Genomic DNA, 13,327 nt, shown 5'->3' with positions numbered 1-13,327 from the left:
GAGACTGAGAAACTGATGCCATTTACAAAGTGTGACTATCGTAAGCAAATTTAATGACATGCTTGGTTCAGTCAAGCAAGACCTTGCACGGTTTAAACTTGTATATTCTATGAAATGAAATAAGTATAATATGGGGGAGCAGGAAACGGGAAATTCCCATTAAAACTACAAACAATTTTATATAAAATGGGAACGTATGGCCTTCTGCTTGAAATTAATGTTCTAATAATACCTGTAGATAGATGCTACATATATGCTTTCTTTTCCTGACTACTTCTTACTTCATGTTTCCTCAGTGTCGTGATCAAAAGATCAAAGTCACCATCAACACAGGCTGCCACCAGAATACAATCTCCACCAGCTGCTTAAACAGAATAGGGTAAGAAAGCATTCAACAGTTGAACATTAAATTAAATAAGGTTTAGTCAAAAATAGCCTAGCATCTGTAGCCTGATTGGGTTGGTGTGAATGAAATTATAAGGAATACCTTTACGTGGATGCAGAAGACAATTCAGCCAGTTGGTCGTTAGGCTGCTGTTCATCCAACCAAAATTTATTTATTACAATCTCTAATGATAATTAATCTAAAAATTATGGATCCTGCATGTTAGGCTTTGGCCTAGCTCTTTGATCCAGGCCATCAGCCTCAAATGCCACTCCAAATGGCTTCTAATACAAAGACCAATTTTGTTCTGGTGCCTAATCTCCAGAGAAAAAGATGGCTTAGAATCAATAACAGCAGCACAAAGAGAATGGGTGCAGAGTCCGCGTAAATTTTTCATTTAAATGTAGTAAAAAAAACCTTTCAATTAAAATTTGAAGCTGTGTCGCACTAGGAGGCTACAAATGGAAGAAATTTGAATGAATGTAAGAGATTTGGACCTTGGTATTCGAAAGCAAAGTCTCTAAAGTTTATCACCGTGATTATATTCAAGATTGCTCATCAGGGCAGAATTGGAGAAGTGCAGAGATTTGGGGGCTGTGGAACTTTGAATATGGGATTTGAAAATGAGGTAAGGATTTTAAATTTAAAATGCTGCTTAGACGCAAGTGAATGTAGGTTAGCAAACTAAAGGATGATTGGGAATGAAATTTCCCCTCTTTGGTTAATGCATGCCAGACATCGGTACTTTGAAGACACTGATGGAAGGGTCAAAAGAGGAGGTGATGAAGTAAGGCCAGGCGTTCCCCTGTGCAACGTCTTGGTCTCAAAGATCTTCAGCTGTTTCCTGTCAGCATCAGATGGGAAATAACACTGTCCGTTGAAGATTCCACCATTTCGATTCAATTCCTAACCCAATAAATAACACATTTCATCCAGCAAGACCTAGACAAGGAAATATGGATGAGAGTCAGTATCAGGCCTTTCAAGACTACCACCATTCAAATGAGCTCAACTCCTCTTTCATGCCAGTTCCACATATATCTTAATTTCAAAAATGTATCTACCTTGTTTTCAAGTATCCCCTGTGATCTAGCCTACATAACTCTTTGGGATTCAACACCCACACTGAAATTCCTACACAGCTCACATTTTTTTAAATCTCCAAATAATACAGATCTAACCAGTTTAGCCATCTCTTATGAGACAACCTTTTTATCCCAGTGAGTTTCTTCTGCACTGCCTCCGGTGCTGGTATATCCTTTTCATAAATAGGTTACCTAAACTCTCAAACACCCTATATAACTATATTATTTCTTTAAACTCCAGCTCATTAAAAAGTCAATGTGCCATTTGCTTTAATTTCTTGAGTTACTTTTTACACTTTGTGCATGAGGACATCAAAGTTCTTCTGTGCCAGGGTTCCCAACCTTTATAATGTCATGGACCCTACCATTAACCAAGGGGTCAGTGGACCGCAGTTTGGGAAGCTCCAACTTCATGCCTTCCTGAGCTTTCTTTCTTGTGGCTGCTGCTCCCATGAATCTATGTGCCTGTGAAGCTACTGTAAGCAAATTTTTCATTACACCCGTGCATACGATAATAAATTCAACTTCAGCTCTGATACTTCAAGATGCTCTGATACTCTGCAATGTCTCTCCATTTCAGTAACAGTAGTCCTTTTAAGTTACCCTACTGAAGTGCATGACCTTGTTCTGCTACATTAAACTCAATTTGCCAGATTTTTGCTCACTCGTTGAACCTATCTGTTTCCTGTTATAGCCTGATCCCTGGCAACCTCACCTTCTCCCACCCACCTCCCAAGTTTCATTTCATAAGCAAATTTGGATAACCAACACCCATTATTCTCCTTCACATCATATGAGGGCTGAAACCTGATACTTGTTGCACTCCACTCATTACAACTCTGTAGTTTGAAAAAGACAAATTTATTCCAGCTCTTTCTTCTATGCGATAACCAGTTGTCAACCTATGTTGACGATTTTCGCCCAATACTGTGTGGCAATGTTTTATGTGGCACTTTTCCCAGATGCCTTCTGGAAATCCAAATACACCATATCTACAGGTTCCGTTCAGTCACCCCTGCCTGTTACATTCTTGAAGAACACTTGAAAATTTGACATACATGATTTTCCTTATAGAAAGCAAAAATTGCATTAAGTTGCTCTACATGGCAATACTTTGATACAGGCATTCACAGTGGCAGAGTACTGTAGCGGTTAGCGTAACACTATTACAGTGGCAGCAATCTGGGTTCAATACCTGCAACTGTTTGTATGTTCTCCCCATAACAGTGTGGGTTTCCTCCAACACTACAAAAAATGTACAAGTTAGTAGGTACAGATTTTAGTAGCATGGCCACACGAGCTGGTCATAGGTTAGGTATCCTGCATTGGGTGATTCACCTTCCAGCTTCACCACTGAAGCCTTTCCAGCAGACAAGGAAGGATCAGAATACAGTCCATACTCATCACTAGATCTTATTCCTGGAATTCCCTTAAACCTTCTAGAAGTCCCTTCACCAGTAGCGGCTCAAGAACGTGGTTCACCATATGAGATGAACAATATGTGCTGGCCTTGCCAATGGCATCAACATCCCAAAACAGATCAACACACACAGAGTGCTGGAGGAACTCTGTGGGAATGAATAAACATCGATGTTTTGAGCCGAGACCTTTCATAGGTGTTTTCTTGTTTAAACATTCTACCAAAGGGGCAGTTTTTGGATATGAAATAGAAAACAAACAAGAATAAATCCCTTTACTACACTAAAGATAACAAAAGGGGTATCATTGACTTATTATCGATTGGTAGGTAATAATGTAACCAGGAAAGTGGAGTCACTTAACTGGATGACTGAGAAGAGTTGGGTCAAAGAAGACAAGTACGGACAAAGTGCCTTGTAAAACATATATGTCATTAGTAACTTTCATCAGTCCTCTCTTGGTACTGCAGCAGAAGGATGGAATCAGGGTAAAGTGGGAACAAACTGAGAAGTTTACAGTACATTTGAAGTCATTAGACAGAACACTGAGGGAGAAAAATGGAGCAGTAGCTTGCATGTAATAAAATAACTTCATTACTTGCTTGGGGTGGGGTGATGGACAGCTATAGTGGAAGAGAATAGCTCGAACACAATTAGCCCTGGAGCACAAGTAAGAAGGAAACTGGTTCAGTGGGTAAATATTCAGTATGCTTGAATAGATTTTGTGATTATATTAAATAGAGGAAGCAAAAACAGGAAAATAGGGCAGTAGGGCAAAACAAGGAAATAAGTTCTGCAATTGTGTTAGGTTGCTCCTGTTACTGGAAAGATGACACATTACCTATCACATAATGTATTTATGTCTTTTCATGCGACTGTTCCTGTGCGGACCACGAGGCACGACTGCGCAAGAGTGTGGATGTCAGCGAGTTAGACAGGCGGGAAGAATTTAAAAGAAGACAGCTTTATAGAGCGGGCGTTGGAGGAGCAGGCTTTGGAGTAGAGGGAAACAGAGTAGGAGGACTTTGGGTCATCCGGGCTTAGGAGATAATGGGTCGAGGTGAGATAAGTTACTTGTGAAGAATAGGAACAGAAAGTATGTCTGTGAGGCCCACACACTGTACTGGGTGTCAGATGTGGGAAATACAGGAGACTCCCAGCCTCCCAGACGGCCACATCTGCACTAAGTGCATCGAGCTGCAGCTCCTTAGGGACCATGTTAGGGAACTGGAGATGCAGCTCGATGATCTTCGTCTGGTCAAGGAAAGTGAGGAGATGATAGAGAGGAGCTATAGGTAGCTAGTGGTCCCCGGGACCACAGGGGACAGAGAAGTGGGAAACAGTCAGGAGAGGGAAGGGCAAGAGTCAGATACTAGAGAGTACCCTAGTAGCTGTCCCCCTTAACAATAAGTAGTCCTGTTTGAGTACTGTTGGGGGCAACAGCCTACCTGGGGGAAGTGGCAGTGGCTATGCCTCTGGCACAGAGTCTGACCCTGTGGCTCAGAAGGTAGGGAAAGGAAGAGGATGGCAGCAGTGATAGGGGACTCTATAGTTAGGGGGTCAGACAGGCGATTCTGTGGATGAAGGAAAGAAACACGAATGGTAGTTTGCCTCCCAGGTGCTAGAGTTCGGGATCGCGTGCACAATATCCTGAAGTAGGAAGGTGAACAGCCAGAAGTCGTGGTACATATTAAGTTAGATATGGCCCTTGTGGCTAAAGGGATCGGGGGTATGGAGAGAAAGCAGGTACAGGGTTCTGAGTTGGATGATCAGCCACGATCATACTGAATGGCGGTGCAGGCTCGAAGGGCTGAATGGCCTACTCCTGCACCTATTTTCTATGTTTCTATGTTTCTGCATATTGGTACCAATGACATAGGTAGGAAGAGGGAGGAGGTCCTGAAAACAGACTAGAGGGAGTTAGGAAAGAAGCTGAGAAGCAGGACCTCAAAGGTAGTAATCTCGGGATTACTGCCTGTGCCACATGACAGTGAGTGTAGGAATAGAGTGAGGTGGAGGATAAATGCGTGGCTGAGGGATTGGAGCAGGGGCAAGGATTCAGATTTCTGGATCACTGGGACCTCTTTTGGGGCAGGTGTGACCTGTACAAAAAGGATGGGTTGCCATTGAATCCCGGGGGACCAATATCCTGGCAGGGAGGTTTGCTAAGGTTACTGGGGAGAGTTGAAACTAAAATTGCTGGGGGGTGGGAACCAAACTGAAGAGACGGAGGAAGGGCCAGTTGGCTCACAAATAGAGAAAGCTTGTAGACAGTGTGAGAGGGAGAATAGGCAGGTGATAGAGAAGGGATGCGCTCAGACTGATGGTTTGAGATGTGTCCATTTTAATCCAAGAAGCATCATGAACAAAGTGGATGAGCTTAAAGCATGGATCAGTACTTGGAGCTATGATGTGTGTCCATTACAGAGACTTGGATGGCTCAGGGGCAGGAATGGTTACTTAGAGTGCCAGGCTTTAGATGTTTCAGAAAGGACAGGGAGGGAGGCAAAAGAGGTGGGGCGTGGCACTGTTGATTAGAGATAGTGTCACGGCTGCAAAAAGGGAAGAAGTCATGGAGGGTTTGTCTACTGAGTCTCTGTGGGTGGAAGTTAGGAACAGGAAGGGGTCATTAACTTTACTGGGTGTTTTTTATAAACTTCCCAATAGTAACAGGGACATCGAGGAGCAGATAGGGAGACAAATTCTGGAAAGGTTTAATAATAACCTTTTCCCCAGGGCACCACTGCTTAGTACAAGAGGACATGGCTTTAAGGTAAGGGGAGGGAAGTTCAAGGGGGATATTAGAGGAAGGTTTCTCACTCAGAGAGTGGTTGGTGTGTGGAATGCACTGCCTGAGTCAGTGGTGGAGGCTGATACACTAGTGAAATTTAAGAGACTACTAGACAGGTATGTGGAGGAACTTAAGGTGGGGAGTTAAATGGGAGGCAGGGTTTGAGGGTTGGCACCACATTGTGGGCTGAAGGGCCTGTAATGTGCTGTACTATTCTATGTTCTTTAACAGGGTCGCCATGGTGGGAGATTTTAAAGTCCCCAATATTGATTGGCAACTTCCTAGAGTGAGGAGTTTAGATGGGATGGAGTTTGTTAGGTGTGTTCAGGAAGGTTTCCTGACACAATATGTAGATAAGCCTACAAGAGGAGAGGCTGTACTTGATCTAGTATTGGGAAATGAACCTGGTCAGGTGTCAGATCTCTCAGTGGGAGAGCATTTTGGAGATAGTGATCACAATTCTATCTGCTTTACCATAGGACTGAAGAGCGATAGGAACAGTCAAGTTAGGGAAGTGTTTAGTTGGAGTAAGGGGAAATATGAGGCTATCGGGCAGGAACTTGGAAGCATATATTGGAAACAGAAGTTCTTGGGGAATATATGGAAGAAATGTGGCAAATGTTCAAGGGATATTTACATGGCATTCTGCATAGGTACTTTCCAATGAGACAGGGAAAGGATGGTAGGGTACAGGAACTGTGATGTACAAAGGCTGTTGAAAATCTAGTCAAGAAGAAAAGAAAAGCTTACAAAAGGTTCATTAAACTAGGTAATGATAGAGATCTAGAAAGTTATAAGGCTAGCAGGAAGGAGCTTAAGAATGAAATTAGGAGAACCAGAAGGAGCCATGAGAAGGCCTTAACGAACAGGATTAAGGAAAATCCAAGGCACTCTACAAATTTGTGAAGAGCAAGAGGATAAGACATGAAAGCATAGGACCAATCAAGTGTGACAGTGGAAAAGTGTGTATGGATCCAGAGGAGATAGCGGAGATACTTAATGAAGGACCTTGTCGATTGTAGGGATGACTTACAGCAGACTGAAAAGCTTGAGCATGTAGATATTAAGAGAGAGGATGTGCTGTAGCTTTTGGAAAGCATCAAGTTGGATAAGTCACCAGGACCAGATGAGATGTACCCCAGGCTAATGTAGGAGGCAGCGGAGGAGATTGCTGAGCCTCTGGCGATGATCTTTGCATCATCAATGGGGATGGGAGAGGTTCCAGAGGATTGGAGGGTTGCAGATGTTGTTCCCTTTTTGAAGAAAGGGAGTAGAGATAGCTCAGGAAATTATAGATCAGTGAGTCTTACCTCAGTGGTTGGTAAGTTAATGGAGAAGATCTTGAGAGGCAAGATTTATGAACATTTGGAGAGGCATAATATGATTAGGAGTAGTCAGCATGACTTTGTCAAAGGCAGGTCATGCCTTATGAGCCTGATTGAATTTTTTGAGGATGTGACTAAACATATTGATGAAGGTAGAGCATTAGATGTAGTGTATATGGATTTCAGCAAGGCATTTGATAAGGTACCCCATGCAAGGCTTATTGAGAAAGTAAGGAGGCATGGGGTCCAAGGGGACATTGCTTTGTGCATTCAGAACTGGCTTGCCCACAGAAGGCAAAGAGTGGTTGTAGACAGGTTATATTCTGCATGGAGGTTGGTGACCAGTGGTGTGCCTCAGGGATCTGTTCTGGGACCCTTACTCTTTGTGATTTTTATAAATGACCTGGATGAGGAAGTGGAGGGATGGGTTAGTAAAGTTGCTGATGACACAAAGGTTGGGGGTGTTGTGGATAGTGTGGAGGGCTGTCAGAGGTTACAGTGGGACATCAATAGGATGTAAAACCGGGCTGATAAGTGGCAGATGGAGTTCAACCCAGATAAGTGTGAGGTGGTTCATTTTGGTAGGTCAAATATGATGGCAGAATATAAAATTAATGGTAGGACTCTTGGCAGTGTGGAAGATCAGAGGGATCTTGGGGTTGAGTCTATAGGACACTCAAAGCTGCTGCACAGGTTGATTCTGTGGATAAGAAAGCATACAGAGCATTGGCCTTCATCAACTGTGGGATTGAATTTAAGAGCTGTGAGGCAATGTAGCAGCTTGGGGTACTGTGCTCAGTTCTGGTCACCTCACTACAGGAAGGATGTGGAAGCCATAGAAAGGGTGCAGAGGAGATTTACAAGGATGTTGCCTGGATTGGGGAGCATGCCTTATGAGAATAGGTTGAGTGAACTTGTTTTTTTCTTGGAGTGACGGAGGATGAGACATGTATAAAATGCTGAGAGGCATTGATCATATGGATAGCCAGAGGCATTTTCCCCAGGGCTGAAATAGCTAACATGAGAGGGCACAGTTATAAGGTGCTTGGAAGTAGGCACTGAGGAGATGTCAGGGGCAGGTTTTTACACAGAGGGTGTGAATGCATAGAATGGGCTGCCAGCATGACGGTGGAGGCGGATACGATAGGGGCTCTCAAGAGACTTCTGGATAGGTACATGGAGCCTAGAAAAATAGAGGGCTATGGGTAACCCTGGATAAATTCTACAATAGCTACATGTTCGGCACAGCTGAAGGGCCTGCATTGTGCTGTAGGTTTTCTATAATTTAAAAAAAACAAATAATTAGATAAATCATTTCCTATTCATTCAGAGATGTTTCTATAATTTAGATTCCATCTATCATTAGTGCATTGTGAATATTATTACATTTAGTAGTAAAACCAAATCAAATCTACTATAAAAATTCTTGAATTTGATCGAAAAGATGTTTGAATAACATTGGTTTACAGCCAAGTACAGGTGCTGAAAGGGGACCTGGCTTTACTGAACACAGCTGCTGACATTTTGCTGTGCAGCACCACAAACCCTGAAAGGCAAAGCCCTGGTAGCAGCTGCCGAGGACATTAAGTCACTGTGCTGGGGAGAGGAAGAGAGCTCCAGGCCTTGGAGAGATACTGAAATGCTAATTAATGAGATACTTGCTGGAGGGGGGGGTCTTGTGCAGCAGGGAAAGGGAAAGGCAGACCTGCCAAAGCAGATTAGGAAAAAAAGCCAAAAAGACCCATAGACGTTGGAAAGGTCTGAAATAGAAACCAAAAACCTACTGATGATAGGTGAATGAACTGAAATGTGAATTCTTGTCCTCTCTGCATAAATTCCCCTTAATCTGCAGTGTATTTATTGCATTTTCTACTTTAGTTCACAGTTAAAAAGCCTAGCTAAACATTGTTGGTGATTTCTGCTAGAGAACAAAGCTCCCCATGTAACTGAGTCATGCCAACAGAGCTTTCACATCTTGTGATCTGTCAAGATGAGCTGCACACCACTAAAAATAGTGCACATTTACCCAAATACATATACGCCCAAAAACATGACACAAACAATTACTCATCTACACCTTTCTTTAATTCAACAACCTATCCTGCTATTACATTTTATACCCACCACAGCAAACTGAGGTGAAGCCTCCAGAGGTGAGATGATGAAATGTTTCAACCCTCCAACTAATACAAAATGGTTAGGAATAAGAGGTGAGACCCCCACGTGTTCAGAGGGGAGAATCTTCTTTCTATTAGGTAGAGGAGCCATAAAGTCCTAAACCATCCCACAGTGGCTACATTTCATTCTGATTATTATAAATCTCTTTGATTTATTACACAATAGACACCATCTTTACCATCTGTGGGGCTACATAAAAATGTCTCGTGTAAAATGAAGATGCCCAGCGAATTAATTTCCCATGAGGAAGCATTCTCTTGTCTTCATGGGGCAGAGAGATGGTACTTTGGAAGATTGCTGTCTAAGCAACATGATGCGATTTGTAAGCAAACAGCATTCCCAGATCCAGTCTTTCTAAGCTGCTCTCATCAGCAAGCTAAGGCTAGGCCTGGAGTTCTTGTGAGTTAGCAAAGCCAGCGACAGAACCCAGAGTAAAGAAAAGCAGTCTTCGGGCAGGCAGACTGTAGTCACACAGAGACGCTGTGATGTGGCACGAGGACATTTTGATCCACCAACAAGATTGTCAAATGGAGCTGTGTAGTTTAACCGAAAATGGTTGTGATTTTTCCAAATATTATTGACATGGCTTTGTTAAATGATAGCCATACCAACATTGTTGAAATGCATTCTAATTTAGGGGAAATTACATAATAAATGTACAATATGCAGAGATGAGGAAAACTGATGTTGCAGCTTCTGACATTGCAGTACATCTTACTGTATCTCAGCTAGAAAATGTTTTAATTTCATGTCATATGAATGTGCTAGGATTAAAATGCTTTCTCCATTACAATGATAGCCGCATACCAGCCGATCGCGCATGCTATGTTGTTCTGGCATGAGTTTGTTCATAACCTCCTCAGGATGCTTATCACCTCCTTGTGCTACTCTAACATCAGCATCCACTTCCCCCAGAATGAATTACAAAACTCAACCTTGGTACCCTCATCTACAAACCCATGGCCATTACTTAAGCTCTCCATTCCCGTCCCTTATCACACTTCCCTGAAATCTCAGCCTTTACGTTATTTACTCATTTTACAAGAAAAAATAGTGCAGAACTCTTAGTGAAAGCCAAGAAACACAAGGGATGGAAAAGCAATACTCAAAATTCTAATAGATGAAGACATGACACTTCCTCAGGATTCATTTTGCGTATCATATATGAAACTGCAAATAGCTCATGATAGTAACAGCTCATTAAATAGGTATCATTTTCATGGTATAATATAAATTAACTGTAAGATGAATTTAGCTACAGTACGGAATCTACTGTGCGATGGGTATTTTCTTTTGGTAGTACACCTTCTTTGTTACGAGGTTCTGATTTCAAGTCCTACTAATGAAAACCTAGGTCAGTGCTGAAGGTGTGGTTAACTATCACGAGTGCTCATTTTCAGACAGGATATCAAACGGTGGCTTCCTCTGCTCTCAGGTAGAAGTAAAAAGTGTTATATGAATGTGTCAGGAAAGTCATCTCCTGTGTTCTGTCAATATTTCTTTTTCACTCAACTTTACAAGGACAGATTATTTGGCCACTGCCTGACAGTCTACCACCCTGCACATTTCTACATTCCAAATGCTTCTGCTCCAAAAATTGCTTTATAAGGTATAAACCACAATAAAAATTCATGAGTTTGTGAAAGACAATGTACAAATGTAAGTCTTTCTATTTTCTTTAGTTTTGAGGAATTACCTGTGGCAGAGAGTGAAGACTCTGAGCTCCCCAGATCTACCCAAAGTTCAAACACAATGGAACGAGTGGAGAAGTTAGAAATCATGTTGGGGAAAGAGAAAGTTGAATGTCCTGCTTTGGTAGTAGGTAAGAACATCACAGCACTTTTTCCATGAATTGCACAAAATTCTTTAAAGATCTGCATAACACACTGGTGGAACTCAGCAGGTCGGACAGCATCTGTGGAAACGAACAGTCAAGGTTTTGGGCGGAGACCCTTCGTCTCGGCCCAAAACGTTTGCTGTTCATTTCCATGGATGCTGCCCAACCTGCTGAGTTCCTCTAGCATGTTGTGCATGCTGCTTTGACCCCAGCATCTGCAGAGTATTTTGTCTTTAAAGACCTGTGTTCAATGAACCCTATATATTCAAATTGCGAAAACATTTCTATGGCCCTCATGATTTTTATATACCTCTTTCATGGGCCAAGCCTCAGCCACCTACATTACAGGGGAAAAAAAGCCCAGAATATGCAGTTTCTATTTGTGACTCAAGCCCTTCAATCCTGGTAACATCCTTGTAGATCTTTTTGCACCCATTCTAGTTTAATGACATCTTTTCTATAGCTAAGCAACCATTACTGCACACAGTGGGGCTTCGCCAATATCCTGTACAGTTGTAACATAGCATTCCATGTACAAAAGGAGTACAAAGGCTCTTGTACCCAATGCCCTAATCAATAAAGATTGATGTACCAACTGTCTTCTTCACCACTCAGTAGCCACATTGTTTAGTGCTATTGTATTATGTGCAGAAATTGACAAAGTCAGTCACTGTGCCAAGTCCACCTTCTGGCATTCACTCTTTTAGTTTCTCTGCCAAACTTTCCAAATTAAACTACCTTCCAATTTTCCTAATCCCATTATTCCCTGCCTTTTATCCTAAAGGCTGGAAGCTGTTTGTTGTTGACCTTATTTGTCATTACAATTTTACACTCTATCTTGGATGTATTGGCATTTTAAAGTATTTTTTAAAGTACCACCGTTGTAGATACAGGCATCTTACAGACTAATTCACAGAGTGTCCTTCTCTCGCTATGATACAATATACTAAGATGTAAGCAAGTACAATCATTAAAGAATATCCCCATTTCTGACCCTGTCATGAAGAAAGGATTGCTGATGGTGCATCTGAAGTACTTCATCTACATAGGCTGAAGAAATCTTAGTGATAGTTTGGGGTTGAGCTGATCGATGCAACCAGCCTCAGCTGGGCAAGTTTCTACTAGGCTAGGTAGATGCCAGTGTTGTAACTGTACTGGGGTATTTTAGATAGTTAGTTCTGAAGCACCAGTTTTGAACATTACAATCAGGTTCCACCTATCACCTGCCAGCACTACAATTTGATCCCATGACCTTTCCTGTGGCCAGAGTGTTTAACTGCTTAAAGACTGCCTTCATTGATGATGCAGGTCCCCAGGAGGCTGTGCTGGACCATTCACTTGGCACCTCTATCTAAAGGTGATTGCTAGTGCCACGTCATTCTCTTCAGCATTCATCTACTGGCCAAACTGAGATCTTTCTGGATCATCTTCTATCTGTTGGTTGATTTTAATTATTCCCCATCATTGACAACTGGTTGTAACAGGCCTGCATATCTCTGATCTAATTTGTTAGTTATCAGATAATTAGCAGAGTTTGTTGTAGACTGTTTTCACTGTTTAGTTGACATGTAGTCTTATTTGTGGCTTTGCTAGGGTGCACGTCATTTTTTAAGAATGTTGAGTGGTCCACCTGGTTGAATTTTCTGGATGCCTTTTAACCAGGATTGGTTATTTGACTTAAGGGTAAGACTCTGAAGGCCTACCCAGAGAGGTGAGAAAGAAACTAAGTAGGTTTATCATTTGTGTGTGTTCTCTCATCATCTGTTCTCAACCCAAAGTATTAGCTACGTCCTTCAGAACTCAACCAGTTTGGTTAGTAGTGATCCTACTGAGTCATTCTTGATATTAGACTTGTCTCCAACCATACTATACACTGTGCCTAGCTGCTTTTCTTTGTCCTTTAATAATTTAATTAATATTTTTACTTATAAAATGCCTCCCTAAGGATTTCTGGCTCTACCTTAATGCTGTTACAGATGAGAGAAAGCATTTGATTGCATTTGAGCAGATCATCCAAGTACACAATCTGGACAGCCACAGATTTTAGACCATAAGACCAGAAGATATAGGAGCAGAAGTAGGCCATTCAGCCCATTGAGTCTGCTCCGCCATTCAATCATGGGCTGATCCAGTTCTTCCAGTCATCCACTGCCCTGCCTTCTCGCCAAACCCTTTGATGCCTTGGCTAATCAATAACCTATCTATCTCTGCCTTAAATGCACCCAATGACTTGGGCTCCACAGCCACTGTTGGTAACAAATTCCACAGATTTACCACCCTCTGACTAAAGTAATTTCCTGCATCTCTG

General features: G+C 42.1%; 2 protein-coding genes across 2 annotated transcripts in view; one reads left to right on the top strand and one right to left on the bottom strand.

Annotated features, from left to right (window-relative positions):
• LOC132398533 (uncharacterized) overlaps positions 1-13,327 on the bottom strand; it is a 64,408-nt gene that overhangs the window by 31,522 nt on the left and 19,559 nt on the right. The gene's annotated exons all lie outside the window — the stretch shown is intronic.
• nrip2 (nuclear receptor interacting protein 2) overlaps positions 1-13,327 on the top strand; it is a 38,673-nt gene that overhangs the window by 14,841 nt on the left and 10,505 nt on the right. Inside the window, exons 3-4 of the mRNA XM_059978150.1 lie at positions 297-379; positions 10,865-11,004. Coding sequence (XP_059834133.1) covers positions 297-379; positions 10,865-11,004 — 223 coding nt within the window. The remainder of the gene's footprint in view (positions 1-296; positions 380-10,864; positions 11,005-13,327) is intronic.

Source organism: Hypanus sabinus, chromosome 8, assembly GCF_030144855.1.
Source record: "Hypanus sabinus isolate sHypSab1 chromosome 8, sHypSab1.hap1, whole genome shotgun sequence".
Classification (NCBI taxonomy): domain Eukaryota; kingdom Metazoa; phylum Chordata; class Chondrichthyes; order Myliobatiformes; family Dasyatidae; genus Hypanus; species Hypanus sabinus.
This window is presented reverse-complemented; position numbering and strand designations above follow the sequence as displayed.